At 49.4% G+C, this 16,476-nt stretch overlaps 7 protein-coding genes across 7 annotated transcripts; 3 read left to right on the top strand and 4 right to left on the bottom strand.

The window, feature by feature from the left end:
• Positions 1-249: 249 nt before the first annotated feature.
• On the bottom strand, positions 250-2,782 carry N7447_002890 (uncharacterized protein; the record flags this gene model as incomplete). The annotated part of the gene is made up of 4 exons (XM_057227165.1): positions 250-456; positions 515-1,070; positions 1,119-1,206; positions 1,258-2,782. 4 exons carry the CDS (start codon positions 2,780-2,782, stop codon positions 250-252), a joined length of 2,376 nt encoding a protein of 791 aa, XP_057091181.1.
• Positions 2,783-3,701: 919 nt separating this feature from the next.
• N7447_002889 (DNA-directed DNA polymerase eta) lies at positions 3,702-5,648 on the bottom strand (the record flags this gene model as incomplete). The annotated part of the gene is made up of 1 exon (XM_057227164.1): positions 3,702-5,648. The coding sequence occupies one exon, from the start codon at positions 5,646-5,648 to the stop codon at positions 3,702-3,704; it is 1,947 nt and encodes a 648-aa protein (XP_057091180.1).
• A 1,808-nt stretch (positions 5,649-7,456) lies between these two features.
• Positions 7,457-8,438, top strand: N7447_002888 (putative transcription factor RfeG; the record flags this gene model as incomplete). Its single annotated transcript, XM_057227163.1, has 3 exons — positions 7,457-7,626; positions 7,686-7,730; positions 7,803-8,438. Exons 1-3 carry the CDS (start codon positions 7,486-7,488, stop codon positions 8,436-8,438), a joined length of 822 nt encoding a protein of 273 aa, XP_057091179.1. The 5' UTR covers positions 7,457-7,485.
• A 1,333-nt stretch (positions 8,439-9,771) lies between these two features.
• On the bottom strand, positions 9,772-10,096 carry N7447_002887 (NADH:ubiquinone oxidoreductase subunit NDUFA3; the record flags this gene model as incomplete). The annotated part of the gene is made up of 2 exons (XM_057227162.1): positions 9,772-9,818; positions 9,913-10,096. 2 exons carry the CDS (start codon positions 10,094-10,096, stop codon positions 9,772-9,774), a joined length of 231 nt encoding a protein of 76 aa, XP_057091178.1.
• Positions 10,097-10,442: 346 nt separating this feature from the next.
• Positions 10,443-11,974, top strand: N7447_002886 (dolichyl-diphosphooligosaccharide-protein glycotransferase; the record flags this gene model as incomplete). The annotated part of the gene is made up of 4 exons (XM_057227161.1): positions 10,443-10,584; positions 10,637-10,747; positions 10,804-11,498; positions 11,555-11,974. The coding sequence occupies 4 exons, from the start codon at positions 10,443-10,445 to the stop codon at positions 11,972-11,974; spliced, it is 1,368 nt and encodes a 455-aa protein (XP_057091177.1).
• Positions 11,975-13,342: 1,368 nt separating this feature from the next.
• On the bottom strand, positions 13,343-13,913 carry N7447_002885 (PET191 family protein; the record flags this gene model as incomplete). Its single annotated transcript, XM_057227160.1, has 3 exons — positions 13,343-13,535; positions 13,625-13,766; positions 13,889-13,913. The coding sequence occupies 3 exons, from the start codon at positions 13,911-13,913 to the stop codon at positions 13,343-13,345; spliced, it is 360 nt and encodes a 119-aa protein (XP_057091176.1).
• A 279-nt stretch (positions 13,914-14,192) lies between these two features.
• Positions 14,193-15,777, top strand: N7447_002884 (sterol esterase; the record flags this gene model as incomplete). Its single annotated transcript, XM_057227159.1, has 3 exons — positions 14,193-14,227; positions 14,283-14,362; positions 14,411-15,777. The coding sequence occupies 3 exons, from the start codon at positions 14,193-14,195 to the stop codon at positions 15,775-15,777; spliced, it is 1,482 nt and encodes a 493-aa protein (XP_057091175.1).
• Between the last annotated feature and the right edge of the window lie 699 nt (positions 15,778-16,476).

The following is a 16,476-nucleotide window of genomic DNA, read 5'->3' as shown; positions in this document are numbered from 1 at the left end:
ACGGTGAATGTCGCTGGTATCCGATCTGCGCACGTGAACTTGGACGTGATAACGAAAGAAGAGCGTTTGTTTTGATCTTTACGTATTTAAATGCCCTGGAAACCGGGCGTTCTCATTCGCATTCAGGGAAGGAACCTGTGGACTTCACGGATATCACCTTACATACAAAACGTCGATGGTACTTTCCCGCAAAAACATTTGGATCATCAAATCATCATAGGTCATAGGTCGTAAACATCACAGGTAGCATTACCTCCGAGCATCCATCCATTCTCGATCTCGAATATCCCGCATGCGCTTCTCCACCATCCGTACCCGCGGAGGCATTCCCACACGAGGTCTAATATGGGGTATGGTATCAGGCACAGAGGCTCGCTCCCGCTGAATATCACGAATGCGTCTACGACGAGCACTTCGAATCTCGTCGGACAATTCAACAAGCTCGTCTATGTCCTCCTGTGGCCAAAATGAGTCAGAATTCAACAGAACGGTTGTCTGTTCGGATGATACATACCGACTTGAGGTAGGAGAAGATATAGTAGGATGCCCTCGTCTCTTCATACTCGAATCCCATGCGTTCAATGGCTTCCCTTACTATCAGTTTCCTAGATATCTCGGTCCACCGGTCATTTCGTGTCTCCTCCGGCTCTGTGACATGCTGAGCAACTCGTCCCACTTCGACTTCATCCACTGGCACATGTCGGGGTTTGACCTCCACAACGTCCAGGGCTCCGGTCATCTCAATGGCTTCCTCCTGGGATGGAGCATGTACCACAGACCAGTCGTCTGTGCCTCTGGGGGCCGTGTCCGCTATCCGAGTGCTCTCGATCATTATATCCTCTTCCACGTCACGCATGGAAGGAGTGTTCTTTAGGCCGTGAGCTAACTCGCTCTTGTCTAGTGGCTTGGGTCGACGATGAGCTGCGGATATGGCTTCCCGCTCCCATGGATCTGTGAAATCAAGAGCTGGGCTGCTAGTCGGAGATATCGAATCTTCCGGAGTAAGAGACTCTTCACTGTCACGGTGTTTGAGTATGTTTTCCTCTGACACTCGTCCCCCTCGCGTTTTCCTAGACAAGGTGTTAGCATATGGCAAAGAAGAGGATTGGTCTACTCACCGATGGTGAACATCAATCTCATCAAAGCTACCTCTCCGGGATCGCGGCTCCGGACTGCGCGCACGAGGTGTGTGGGCGTCTTTATAGCCTGAGTTTGGTTAGATGAATGGTCTTGCTGAGCTATCAACATCATTCTTACCATGGTCAAGGTGTCTGTGGTGGGTAAAGACGTCTTGGTGGATTGGAGGTACATGTATCGAATCCAAAGAAGGCGAAGGTTGGCGAGATGGGAGCTTATCCTTTGTTTTCCGAATACTGATCTCTTCCCTAACCTCTTCAAGGTCTCGAGAGCGTGACTTGGAGTCGGCCTGCGCACGCATACTAAGCTCTTCATTCACTGGGACTTGTTGTCTAACATCTCGCCGAAGACCCCTTAATTCGCGTTCGAGATCCTCCGAAGGTACACTGCGTCGTCTGTCACGTCGTTCGCGTGTAATGATTTCCTCGTCAACACGGTCAATTGGTCGTGGTCCTTTGTCCTTCCGTCGGGTGAGCACATCGTCTTCAGATTCTTGATCTGAAAATTCGATTGGGCCTCGGCGTCGCCCTGGGGGTGCATCGCGAACGACTTCTTCTACCTCGACCCTTTGGGGAGGTGGAGGCCGTACCCGTGGCCGTGGTCGGTGGTATGTTTCTTCTTCCTCGAATTCCAATCTCCTTTCACGCGATCGAATGTTGAGTTCGCTGTCCCATCCGCGGCGTAAAGGCGGTTCTTCCCGTTCTTTCCGTCGGATTAACATCTCCTCTTCCTCAAATTCAGGCTCGGGTCGGTATCTTCTTCCTCCAGGTTTCCCCCGCTCGTCAACTAAGAGATCCTCTTCCAGCTCCCTTTCTGGACGTCGCCTGCGGCGTTTTTCTCTCTCCTCGAAGAGAAGGTCGTCTTCCGACCTTCGTTCTGGGTGACGCCTGCTCCCTCTGTGCATTTCTCTATCTTCGATGATCAAATCTTCCTCTTCAATTTCCCGGGGATGGCGCCTACTTCCTCGAGCTCTTTCCCGTTCGATGATAAGTTCCTCATCCTCATCAAATTCTGGCTCTGGGCGACGCCTCCTACCACTGCCTCTCTCCTTTACTCGTTCCTCAAACATAAAATCCTCTTCAGGTACTCGCTCTGGGCGATGCATTCTGTCTCGTCTTTCGTCGATGAAATCATCTTCAACTTCTCGCTCTCGTTCAGGACGATGCCTCCTATCCCCACGCCTTTCTGTCTCCTCAAAAATCAAGTCCTCGTCAACCTCTCGCGGATGACGTTGACTACCCCGGCGCCTCTCTCGCTCCTCAAAAATAAGCTCCTCCTCGTCTACTTCACGAGGACGAGGTCTGCGCCGAGGCTCAGGCGGCCGCATGTAGACATCATCGCGGTCTAGGCGCATAGAACGCTCAGGCGAGACCATATCTACCTCCTCCCTTGTCCGCATGCGAACCACGTCATCCCGCATTCGCGGCGGCGCAAATCTCTCTTCCATGAAGTCTCGCCTAGGACGTTCTCGGATGTGCATATGCTCCATGTCCTCAACTAGAGGTTCGGACCTTCGCCGACGATATTCCTCTTCCTCGTAGCCGCGATCTCGTCGGCGCGGCTTGTGGTGTCGCTCACGCTCTCGTTCCATTTCGTAGAACTCATCTTGCTCGTCGTAGTTGCGGGGTGGTGCTCGGCGGGACATTGTGGGAACGTGTGAGTGATCACCGCATCGGATTTGGTGATCGATCAGCCGTGTCTATGGTCGGAAATATCTCGACCGCTATGAGAAAACTCTTAGATTTTCTTTGTCACAGAACCTTGTCAAAGGGGTCGGTTCAAGATAACAGTCAAATTCTGTAGTTGGTGACTTGGTGGGGCTTGCGAAAAGGAAGGCGGGCGGTGCTCTAGTCAAAATCACCCAGTTGGGCAGCTAATGATAGTACAACCAGTAAGGTAAATAGGTAGATCGATAACCGACAGAGTACAGGAAAGCCCTACAGCTTGGATATATGGAAATGGAAGTGTGACTTGGAGGAACGGAAAGCAAAGTGATCGACCCCGCGGCTGATGTCACTGGGCTCTCTTAGAGAGAATCTAGAGATGAACCCTTCATGTTCAAGATCTTTGCATTTGTTTTACTCCCCAGGTCCAAATGTTAAAGTTCTACCTACCTACCCCGGAATCTTAGCTAATACTGCCACTAGAACCTTGGTTCTCTTCTCAAAAAACCGTCGGTTTGGGTGCTGAGAACCTTGGGTATCCGGGTGGGGTCTATAATGCTTGGCGTCATCTTTCTTGTGCCCAAAACACATCGAGCCCTTTGTTTATCGGCTCGAGCCTAATGTGCATTGTTGGGTGCCCCCGTGAAGTTGACCACCGGCTACTGCATACCAGGTTTAAAACTGGATACACTAATCCAGAGATGTCAAGCTAGCTCTTCAGGGATGCTATTTACATTGACAACGAGCAACACAAAAGTAGGAAGCAATCGATAGTAGTCCGCTCAATCAGACGATAGTATGGTGTTGTGCAAGGCATTGGGTATATCATAGCTATAATAGCGCGAGTGAAAGCAGATCGTAAAAGTACATGAGAGAACAGAATGGCATAGGGCTCATAAGTCACTGGAAAGCAAGTCGCATCTGCCCCTTTTCAGTTTTACCCCGACTCCCTCCACCTCGGCCAGCTCTCCCACGAGCAGTTGTACCGCGTGCACTACTTTTCGTGGGCGGTGGGGGATGTGAAACCTTCGCCGCCTCTCTGTCCTGGCATGCGAGGTCCTTGGCAAAGTGCCAATCATCATGTTCTTCCTTTTCATACTCTAACATCGACTTAGAGCACCGTGGACATACGAACCGAGGAATTCCGCTCAGTTCGGGGTCCATTTCAACAGGTTCTTGGGCGCTGTCTGGCTCATCTGCAGCAGTAACTTCAAGATGTGATGAGTTCCCAAAGAAACTACTTATCTTACCCCCGTCTCCTTCAAGCTTTCGTCTTTTCTCGGTTGGAGCATGTTCACTGGGGGAATTATCGACGTCTCGGGGTCTCGAAGATTGGCTCAGAGTTTTTGCTTGATCACCGCGAACTAAGAAGCCCTCAATAGCCTTGTTATTGGTCACGCCGTCTTGAAAGCTTGACACGCTCAACGACAGGTTGGAACAGGGCCACGCCTGTCCGTCAGCCACAACTTGACGAAGCAAAGTAGTGGCTAGATCGTAGAGAAGGTTCTCGTTGATTGCGTTAGAGCCAGGAATTGGAATTTGGCGAGAACGAGATTGCGCTGCTCCAGTTCGATGGTGCATTGTAATCACTTTCGGACGGCGTCTATTTTCAAGCACGCCGTCTTCCACAAGCCGGCCATATATATCGGCTGCGAAGATACGAAGCCATTTTTCGGCCTGCTCAAGTGACCTGATGCTCGGTCTGAAAGACTTCGCGGATAGCATAGATTTAATTTGTGTTCGGGGGTTGACCTCGCTGCGGTCATCACCACGGATGATCCCGTAAAGCCAGGATGCCGTGTGGTCATCCAGCTTACTGCGTAGTTGCTCAAGCGGTACGTTGAGAAGCTCGCTAACTTTCTCCGTCCCAAATGCGGTAGTTATTTGATCGCCGAGTTTACCACCCAGCATTCTGATCTGAGTGAATTTATAACCATTTAGGAAATTCTGCACCGCCCGGTTCCGTACAACGGTTTGTAGGTTGGGCTTGTTGCAAGCACTTCCTAGTTTCGCGATCATTTTATTGCGGCCAAGCCCAGCTGAACAAGTATAGCTGAGCTTCTCCCAAACTGCCTTCCGGACCCATCGTACAATCTCAGATCCTATCAGCATGACAACGTCATCCCAGTCTGGATCATCTTCCTCCGTTTGGTGTTGATCCAGGTCCACCAGGCAGTCGGTGTCCCACTGTAAGGCTGTGGTTGGCGGTATAGGTAGTTCTGTATCCCGGTCCTGGTCTTGTGTTCCCGTCCGAAGCTCTGGGTATCTCTGGAGAAGCGCCCTATATATCAATGGAGACAAATCAATGAATACTTCATCAATACTGGCTTTTTCCAGCATAGCTGAGAGTTCTTGCTTCGGATTCTGGAGTTCGACTTCGGTGTCATCGGCGTTCCATGTGGCCAGAGCCTCCTTCATCGTCTGGAGAATCTTTCGTGATTGTTCTCGGTACGGATCTAGCGACACCTTGTCCGTGCTGATGTTTCTGAATGAGTCATCTCGATATGCCCACCTTCCTCCCTCTCCCTCTCGAAAAGTCGCGACATGTTGTAAGACGAGATCTGGACAAAGTTTCCTGGCCTCCGCAACATTGATCAATCGACTGATTCCGAACGGGCGGGCAGCGTAATTGATGGCAATTAAAGAGTCCCATTGCCGTACTGCCAATGGTATATCCCGTGGAGTCCCCAGGCGGACCATCTCACATTGCGCATAGAAGGCATCCAGATCGATATGCGCAACCACGCGTAGAGGAGTTGCGGTGGATCCCTGTCGCAAGCCTTGTAATTGTCGATAGGTAAAACGGGAGACCTTCAAGGGATCGGACGACTCGGTAGGTTCGGACATCCTCGCACGTGCATCATGACGGTGAACGGATCATTGGGGCGTCGAAGTCGGTCAAGAGCTTTGAATCTGATGCTTTCAACCTTGGAACGAATGCCTAAAATGGACTAGTGCGGGCACGTGTGAGCTTCCGCCTGAGCTTCATGTTTGTTGTCTCATTTCTTCGATTTTCATTTTCCATAGCATTTTAATGTTCTTCTAAAATAATTAGACAGGCTCAGAGACAGCCATAATTCATTTTTCTATATTCCCCAGAGTTAGAGACCAGGGATGGCCAAATGACCCATCACATAGTGCCTGCTTATTTTTTCTTCAACCACCCTGCACTGTCAGATGTCGTGTTCTCGTGCAGAATTTTTCGATGTTGTAACTCGCCCACTGCAAGTCTCGAACATGAGAAGAAAAAAAAGAAACGAGACAGGGTGATCTCCGATCTGTGCGATCCAGCTGACATTGGCGGGCTGTGAGTGGACAAGAGGTTCGGAGGCTTCGCGCAGGTGCCCAAAGCCACGCATTCCTGCCCAACGGTCATCTCGTGTGGGCATCGCAGCTTTTCAAGTGGCAAGTTCACAGGTTGCCACCGGTCTTTGCTGTCAACAGATTGGCCCTTGGCTGTCATGCTCTTTTACAGATGGTGTGTGAGGGATCAATCACAATGAGTCCTATGATTTGCCCCCTCAACACTGCCCTCTCACACCATACATATGAACATATGACAGCTTTGGATGATCTTATTCCCTATCAACAGCTCTGCTTGACCGCTGCTGAAGATCCACTGGTGGAGTCTTGTAGAGTTTTGATATTAATCCGGCCCAGGGGCACAGACTAAGGAGCAATCCAAGCTGGTTGAATATGGGGGATCGGCCCTTATTTTCTGTCGTCCCAACTAAAATCTAGTGGGAAACAAAGAGCAAGCTATTTGGAGTCTAGTTTTAGGGTGTAAAGTACATCTCTAAATAAGTACTTCGTACATTTGTCTACTTTTGATTACTTTTGTCTTACATTTTGCCAACTGGAAGGTTGACTAAAAGGGGAGTATGTCCATAGGTATGTTGACTCTTGAGTACTCTGTACCTCCGTAATCATAAATGATACAAAATGAAAATTTTCAGCGGCTACAGGCATAGGGTTGCACATTAGTCTAATCCACATTTGACCGTGCATGCTTTTGCCTTGATCTCAGTGGGGAGTCGTGGCACCAGCCCAAGACGGCCCAACCGCCCTGGCCCTTTGAAGTCCACTTTACCTCCCCCCCCCCCCCCTCCTCGTTTCTCTCTTTCTTTTCCTTCTATTCCTCTGGCTTCTCTTGCCAGTTCCTCTACTCTTTTCCCCCTTGGCAAATATCTAGGTCGTCCCGAAGAGATTACAGATATCCCACAGGACCCCGTGTTTCTCTTTCTCCTAATTCTGACAACTCCCCCTCTTGCCACTTGTCAACCTCTCTATTCAACCATTTTTTGAGGCCTTCTCAATTTCCCAGGATAATTGCCCCAGTGGACAACCAGCAAGGATTTCTACCCAGGATTAACCGGACATTTTCCAAGGACTTTTTGCTATTTGCGACCAGGATTCTCTTCTGGCCACTTCCCAAGGATCGTATCTCGTTTTCTGCTTGTCCTGAAATCGAGGAAACAAATCATTCAGTTGTGATTGTCGGCTTTTGGAACCTGTTCGTCGCCTGATAGAATCTGTACATCCTACAATAAAAACGGACTCATCACCATCAACTTTCCCAGGACTCTCAAACCATCTACCACACGGACTTCCCTCTTCTCTGGCCCTTTGGATCCCGAGGACTTTAAATTTTTAAACCGGATATTTTCCTCCCTCGGAATACATTATGACAGGCCGCTATGAGGGACGCCCGGAGCGTCAGAATGAATATTTCATCCCCGGTGACGGAATCAGCCGAGAGGTTATTCAAGCAGATATTTGCCGCTACCTTGGAAACGATGCCCTCGTGAGGCCTGGCAACCACAATGTTCGTCTTCCGCTTTTGACCTGATGACTCACAAGGCCGTTTTGACTAACCATGAGCAGGGTCGCCCAGGATTCTTCATCCGTGCCTATCGGAATCTCACATCTGTAAGTGAAATTGGAAATGCAACAACAAGCTGGATAAGTCAAGATGGGATTCTAACCACATATCCGATACAGGAAATGATTACTGATCTGAAGGCTGACTCCGCTCGTTGGGAGGCAGACGTCTCCCGCCGGGCTGACCTAGGCTACCCGCGTGGGAACTACATTCAAGATACGAATGTTTCCCACCCACCTAACACTGCTCCAGCGACCTATGCCCCTGCGCCCGCTCATGAGAGCCGCCAGTCACAGGGTCCATCTCCTACCCCCTTTACTGCAGCACCCGCTCAGTCATACATGGATCCCTACTCCCAGGGCGCCTACAGTGGATCCCAGAATGCCCCCTACACCAACCCTTCATCATACACATCCGCCACTCACTCGCCATATGCATCAGGTACAGCTCCGTACCCTCCACCCCAGGTTTCCTATTCTGGTTCCAATCAGCCCATTGTGACGGCTGCGGACATGCACCCCCAATCGTACACATATGCCCCCACGGGCTATGGTTACGACAATGGCCGAAACAATGCTCCCCGATACCCGGGACCTGGATATGATGCCGAACAGGAGTACTCTACCGTAACTTCCGGGATGTCCTATCCTACCACTACTGCCCCGGATCCCCGGATAGGAATGGAACCCAGATACACTCCAGAGTACGAGCGCAGGCCACAAGCAACCAGAGACAACCCCCACCGTCGGCGGTAGACAAGAATGACCGCACCTTAGGGTTTTCCTCCATGATCTCTTCTCTATCTCCATCCAACTGGTGGTCCCATTTGATGCTTTCTTCCTGGAATGTCTCCAAAATGCTCCTAGGAATAATGTTGATGTCTGTGAAAATCTCCCGGACAATCTTTACGCCTCTCTTCTCTGTCTCTCTCGGCCACAATTCTCAAATTCCCAGTTTTGTTTCCAGTCCAGGAACTCCAGACTAAGCCAGAGATGTTCAATGTTTCACATCCCACTTGAAATGGTCTAGTCAGGAGGATTTTCCACTTTCCATTGGACATGATTCCCACTTCTTTTTTTACCCATGGACCTCCACTGGAATTGAACCCAATTGCTCTGTAGCAGGAGCATGGACTTCCCGTGGACCTTCTTTTGATTTCTCTCCCATGCTTCTGTGCAACTGGCCAGCCAGGAGTCGGAGTGATGTGTCTTGATCGAGTTTACGAAAAGGTGGCCCGGGCTTGAGCGTTTTGTTTGTTTCTCTCTCTCTGGTCTCACGGATTCCGGGAATACTCACCCAATAATGCGATCTTTTTCGTTGGTTTAACGGTGTACAGGATTTGTCTGTTCTTAGCAACTTTTTCTTTTGTTTCGTCTTTCCTTTGAAAGGACGGTGGTCATCGTGTTCTATTTTTTTTTTTTTCCTTTGGTTTGCGAGAGCGTTGTGCTTCGATAAACAAAGGCTGGTGGCCTACATGTAGATATGAGCATTTGCGGCGTTGGTCCGTCTGTGATTGACGTTGACGTTTTGATGTGCAAGATCGTGGATTGACTCCATGATTTTAATGAATCTCTTTCTCTGCATAATTTCTTACCTTGGATGAATCAATATATCATATCACTTCTAAAATCACTGATGTTTTTGTCCGACCTGCAGCTTCGGAGTACAATGCAAATTCTGCAATTGATCAGATGCTGCAGGTACTAAATTTGTGGGAAGCCTATATCGGACCGTTCGTGCGCAATGTAATTATTCCTAACATAGCCAACATACTTGAAACATAGAAAAGCGACCAATGTCGATTATATGATTGCACAGAACATAGTACATACACTGTAGCGTTGGGCTCGACATTCGGCATATGCGCAACAAATATTGGTATCAAAGCATTTTGATGGCCAGGAGAGGTTGTCTCGGAACAAGTCTTTTAGGTTGCCCACACTGGTGCGATGGGACTTGTTCATCAGTCCAGTGGCACAGCCGACTCATCTCCTGCCATCCGCTGAATTTATTCCTCCCAGGCTCGGACAATACACGAAATTCTCTCTAACTGCCGGTAACTTGACATTTTTGTAGTTGCGAAATCGTTTATTCGTCATCGTAGCCCTTGGGGATCACACGCGGACCCTGCGGAACTGTACGAATTAAAGATATTGGTCAGGTTCAAATTACTCAGATATATGTTTGATGCTCGTGCACCAATTTGTGGGAATTGAATGGGGTTCATACTGGGATATGTCATAGGAATAGGCTCGGGGTCGACGTCACCGAGGGCGCGGCGGATGGGGGGAATAGTGGCGAGCGCAACGGGACCCATGGCACCGATGCAGATAGCAGCAAGAATAGCTGGCTTCTCATGCGCAGCCCAGCGGATGTAGCGGAGGGGGGTTGACCAGAACTGAGGGGTAGACATGGTTGTAGAAAGAGGTCGTTGACGGACGGTCGGGGTTGTTTGCGATGTAGTTGGGAGGTAAATGCCTAAATAATAGGATAATACTGTTCAATCGCGCACGAATGAACAGATACACTGGTCCACTTGGTGGTTGTTGAGTGGCAGGGGTAAGAGAAGCAAAATTGAAGCCGTAGGGACGAAGTGAAGTCGAAGTTCGGAGATGCGGACCCAGCGCTCTCAGGTCTTGGCACTTGCCCATTAAACACGTCGCCCTTTCATGGTTATCTATACAACTTGGATCTTCAACCACCTTCCTTTACTTACTTCTTTTTGATCCTTCCGCTCCGCTGTGCGGAATTTGTTCAAAATGAGGTGGTGTCTTGCGTTGCTTATTTGTTGCTTCTTGGCTGTGGTAAATGCGCTGAGTAGCTCCGGCAGTCGCCTGTTGGCCATTCTGGAAGACACAGAACAGAAGGACCTGTACTCCACGTTGTGGGCAGACCTAGAGGGTAATTTACTCTGCCTTGGTCCATAGATTACTTGCTAACTGTTGGATTCTAGCACGAGGATACGATGTCTCAATCGAATCTTCCAAGAGTGATCAGCTTGCTCTGTTCAAACATGGGGAAAGAGCTTACGATCACCTCCTGATCCTCCCTCCCAAGTCCAAAGGTGCGTGTACCCGATTCAATTGGTTCACTGTCTGGTCAATTGACCTAAGAATATAGGCCTTGGCCCCTCCTTGACCCCCAAACATATCCTCGACTTCATGAACAAGGATGGCAACATCCTCCTCGCGCTTTCTGGCAAGAGTGCCACATCCAGTGCCATCAGCTCCCTTCTTCTTGAACTCGATATTCACCTCTCCACCGATCGCTCGCAAGTTATTGTTGACCACTTCAACTACGACACCCTCTCGGCCGCTGAGAAACATGACGTCCTTGTCCTCCAGCGCCCTGGACCCCTCCGTCCTGATGTCAAGGCATTCTTTGATGGTGAAGGTGTTCTTGCCCTGCCCCGAATTGCTCCCCAGACTCTCGGTGGTGATAGCAACCTCCTCTCTCCGATTCTCAAGGCCCCCGCCACTGCATACAGCTACAACCCCAAGGAGGGCACACCCGCGGCGGAGGATATCCTGGCTACCGGTTCGCAGCTGAACATCGTTTCTGCTATGCAGGCACGCAACTCTGCCCGCTTCACTGTTCTTGGATCAGTGGAGTCGTTGGAGGACAAGTGGTTCTCAGCCTCCGTCAAGACGCCCAACGGCAAGAAGACTTCTACAGTGAACCGCGAGTTCGCTAAGCAGTTGACTGCTTGGGCTTTCAAGGAGACTGGTGTCCTGAAGGTTGACAAGGTCGAGCATCGCCTTGCCACTGAGGGTGCAGAGTTGAACCCCTCGATCTACCGAATCAAGAACGAGACTGTACGTGTAACAACACATTGACCTTTTCTTCCAAACTAACCATTATTTACCTGCAGACCTACAGCATTGAGGTTTCCGAGTATGTCTATGACAAGTGGGTTCCCTTCGAGGTTCCCGCCGGCGACGCGCTCCAGCTCGAGTTCACCATGCTCTCGCCCTTCCACCGCCTGACCCTCCAGCCCACCAGCCGCACCGATACCAGCACTGTGTTTAGCACCCAGTTCGTGACACCCGATCAGCACGGTATCTTCTCCTTCCGTGTCAACTACAAGCGTCCCTTCTTCACCGCCATCGAGGAGAAGCATGAGGTCACCAACCGCCACTTCGCGCACGACGAGTACCCGCGCAGCTGGGCTATTACTGGCGGATGGGTATGGATTGCCGGTCTTTGGTCGGTGATTGGAGGATTTTTGGCTTTCGTCATTGTCTGGCTCTACTCTGCCCCTGTAGCAGACAAGCTGAAGAAGACTCAGTAGATCTATATTTATCTCTGTATGCATTGTACTGTCTGTCTATGATTTTCAATTTTCTTGCATGATCTTGATCTGAACACATTAGGTCCCAAAGATGACCAATTCCCAATGATATGATATCCTCCAATGCTCCCTTCCTCTCCACATGTTAGCTGGTTATACCATTTGATGTGGATGTCAACATCATCGCAACAAATATTTCGACGGTAGGATGCTAACTGCAGAGAGCCATTAAATGTTTAAATTAAGGGAAACATCTATATATGAATATCCATATTACTTATCTGGCCTGTATAGTTACGAGAGAGAACGACCATCCATCTTTCATTTATTTCGATTATACCCAGGATAAAATTAGATAGTGGCTCAGCCCGCTAATACACTTAGGTGACTTTCCCCAGGTTCGATAAAATGAAACTGAAATTAAGGAACGTAGTAGCATCCACATTGCTATTGGTTGTTAATTCTCTACCAGGCGAACAGATACATATTTATAGGAATCTCATCTGTAGTTGGGAGCCTACAGTTGTCCAACTCTATGTGTAGAGTCCAGGCTTATCTCACCCCAAATGAAGCGGTAGTTGTTCGAAAATGATAGTATAAAAAGGGCAATTGTTTTCGCGTGGAAAAGAGGCAGGAGTCTGATAGGGCGTGAATCAGAAGAATCCAAAGTAACCAATGGAATTACGGGGTCGTAGCCTCTATAGCTAGCGAGGGCTTGGTGAAGCATATTCGCGCAGAGAGCGGGAAACCGGGACACCGTGAAGGATGTCTATCTGGTTGCCTTTGTGCTGGACAAAGATGGAGCTTGCTGGAAATTCTGGGAGGAGCCTATTTACCTCGAACAAAGTTGAGGTTGGTCCATTTAGTATCGTATGATCGGTATCATTGTACAAAATCAAGCTGGGCAAGAAAAAGGGCGACTACGACCACGTCGACGACACCGGCGACGTTGTCTGGGAAGATCTAACCGTCGAGCAGCAAGAGATATAGAATCACACGGCAATGCACACCTCGGGTACGGTCTTCTCAGGTAAAAACGCACCTGAGCCGTGCCGCGATATCCCCTGCTTCTACGTAGTCTAGTAGAATCTGGCCCTGCCGCTAGCTACCTAAGAGTTCTTTGCTTCGAGAATGAACGGGCCTGACACTATCCACCGCCTGCCGAGCTCACATTCGCCGTTCTTGAGTATGCCCGATCGCCTGCTGGGTGTTCTGGGAGAGGTAGTGAAGGTGGGATATGTATTATCGGATCTGGGTATGAAGAATCTCAGTCGATCTCGAGAGAAGTGAGTATCAGAAATGTATGTTTTAAGCGTAACCGAACTCCGGGCCATGCCAGCATGTAATCAGCGAATCCAAATACCCTTTTTACAGGCCCCTTGTCTTCTCTGGATCCATCTCCACTTCGTTTCCGCTGATTTCCTTGACCGACTGGTATGCAGGTTGTCCAGCATATAGCTGTCCCCCAGACGAGCTATTGGATTTCCCACCCTCCATATCCCTGTTTACCGAGATGGGCTGGTTGCCACGGAAGCGCTTGCGCATATCGATCAAACCACGCCTATGCCGAGAAAAATACCAATTATTAGCGAGGATGTTCCTTCGGTCCATAATGGTCGGCCTAGACTCGAGGCTCGGTTCCCGACTCACTTGCACTCGCTGAATCCTTTCCGCAGCTGCTGACATTTCATAGGCAACTCCTCGGCGAGAGGAGAGCTGAGACATTCACGGGGTGTATGACGCTGGACCATAATGCAATCCGACTCCTGGAGGCATTGGGCCAGAGCCTTCCCTAGTTAATCAATTTGTGGTCAGTTTGCGTTATGAGCAATAGAGGGTTGCGGTATAAGGTCCAGCTGGGCTAGAAACGTGACCCTCTCTTAAATAGTTGTGCGACTCGGGTGTGTAACGTACGGATATCATTGCATGAACTGGGCATGTTGACACGACCTTGTGGACGAATGCGCAACCACAAGCAGTAAAAGAGCAAAAGAACGCGGCCGTCCACACGGCAAATTCGGGCTGTCAGATATCTCGACGCTGATTGGTGTATGTGGAGAATCCCCGGATGAGATAAGCACCGCTATCACATGTCGATGATGACGTCGAGGGACTTTCATCATTCGTTTTGCGCTTTAAAATGTTTGCTGCATCTCGATTTCTTGCATAAAATCTTCACCTGTACCTGCACATATATGCATGGCAATTGCCGTCCACTATGGCACGAGTCCCATTTATCGGAAGACTGTTCTGGTAAGAAACCCCAAGCTTTAACAAAGGATGCAGCATCTGATCTTCACACCATTAGGTATGAGTACCTAGCTCTCTTCGGGTCTTTGATTCTTGTTCTGCTCGAGACAATAATTCACTTAATAACTTGGTGTCTTCGTCAGTGAAAATCACCCGTGGCTGATATCAACACTAACCCCTAACCAGCAAACCCTATCATTAAATTTTGCTATGGACAATCCAAATCACTTTTCAAGCTTTTGCTCCCTAATGAATCCCACGCCAAGCGCACGAAAGAGGAAATATTTGCCAGCTCCGTTGCAAATGCATCCGATTTCACCGAGATATGTGCTCTGTTCGGGTATCAAGCCGAGGAGCACATTGTACAAACAAACGATGGATACCTTCTTGGACTTCATCGGCTGGCATATCGAAAAGGAGAAGAAGGCATGCGTGTCAATCATGGTCCCAGTGGAATTCGGAAAAAGGTTGTCTACCTCCACCATGGCCTGCTCATGTCAAGTGAGGTGTGGGTAGCCTTGACAAACGAGCAGCGGTGCCTGCCCTTCCAGCTGGTAGAAAAAGGATACGATGTATGGCTGGGGAACAACCGTGGAAATAAATACTCCAAGAAGTCGATCCGATTCTCTCCTGGTTCCAACGAATTCTGGGATTTCTCTATTGATCAGTTCGCCTTCTCTGATATCCCCAACAGCATCGAGTACATCCTCGAGGCAACAGATCAGCCGTCGTTGTCTTACATTGGATTCTCCCAGGGAACAGCGCAGGCGTTCGCTACACTCGCTATTCATCCATTGCTCAACCAGAAGATTGATGTGTTTGTGGCACTTGCACCCGCCATGGCTCCTTCGGGTCTCCGAAATCGGATTGTTGATTCACTGATGAAAGCGTCCCCGGACTTTTTGTTCCTGCTGTTTGGTCGACGCAGCATCCTGTCGTCGACAACCATGTGGCAAACGATACTCTACCCGCCAATCTTTGTGCGCATCATCGACACAGCCCTCAGAGCCCTCTTTAACTGGAAATGTCGCAACATCAGTCGAACACAAAAGTTTGCTGCTTATTTGCATCTTTATTCCTTCACCAGCACCAAGTCTGTCGTGCATTGGTTCCAAATCATTCGGAATAAGAGTTTCCAGTTCTACGATGATGAAATCTATGCCCCCTTCAGCATGACTGCCAGCGAGCGCTTTTACAAGCCGGTCAAATACCCTACTCGCAACATCAAGACTCCCATTGTCCTCCTGTACGGTGACAGCGACAGTCTCGTTGATATCGGAGTGATGCTGAAGGGGTTACCACACGACACTGTCGCCCAAGCGATTCCAACCTACGAGCATCTAGACTTTTTGTGGGCCTCCGACGTTGACTGCCAAGTCTTCGGCTATGTGTTCAATGCGCTGGAAACCTATAGCCGGGGTGGCCCGTCGGCTGGCAGCAGTACGGGGTCTGAGAAACACGAGCTTTTAACCGACGGCCGTGTTTCCAATACAAAGGCTGTCCGAAAATCCTCCGTCTTTCCCAGTGATGTCGCCTTCGGGGCCACTCCCTGAACAGTGTTACCTTTACATGTACAACATACAAGATACAAAATTTCGTCTGGATGAGCGGGGTCATGGCTTGGCGGGTAAATCGCCACAGCCGTCCTCGGGTATATTGAGGGAATTATGGGATACATTTGTACGGTACCGATTCATGAAAATATGGTCTGTTGAGTGGACGGTGTACAGATTGCCACCTGTCCAGGGCTTGGCGTGATAACTTCCCGAGTTTTCTAGGAATCCGATGCCTAAATACACCGGAGTGGCGTCAAGAGGTGGGAAGCTCCGAACTTCCCGCGTGCCTAACCATGTAACCAACGTAGAGTATCAGAAAATAAAACTACGATGACCCAATCTCGTATCCACGGCCTAGACACACTAGGCACTATACAAAGGCACTAGGGCTAAAGTGATAATCTAACCGCCTTCCCAACCCGTTTCGGCCTAAGAGATAAGCTTTGATTAAGTCGATCGTTGGAGAACTCGAGGGGATTTACTTATATTGATCCATATTGTGCATAGTAGACAGGCACAGAACATGATAGTCAGGGGCGTTATGGGATGTCAGACAGGTGGCGTAATTCCATAAGCCCAATAGAAAAGAAAGATAAAAAAAATCAAAAGAATCAAAGCGCAGTTGAAAACCTTTTGTCCGAATTCTCGGTGGGCTATGATTCGATCTAGACCTGGCGCCTTCTCCACAATATAGGC

Source organism: Penicillium robsamsonii, assembly GCF_028829455.1.
Source record: "Penicillium robsamsonii strain IBT 29466 chromosome Unknown utg000001l_segment0_segment0, whole genome shotgun sequence".
Classification (NCBI taxonomy): Eukaryota; Fungi; Ascomycota; class Eurotiomycetes; order Eurotiales; family Aspergillaceae; genus Penicillium; species Penicillium robsamsonii.
This window is presented reverse-complemented; position numbering and strand designations above follow the sequence as displayed.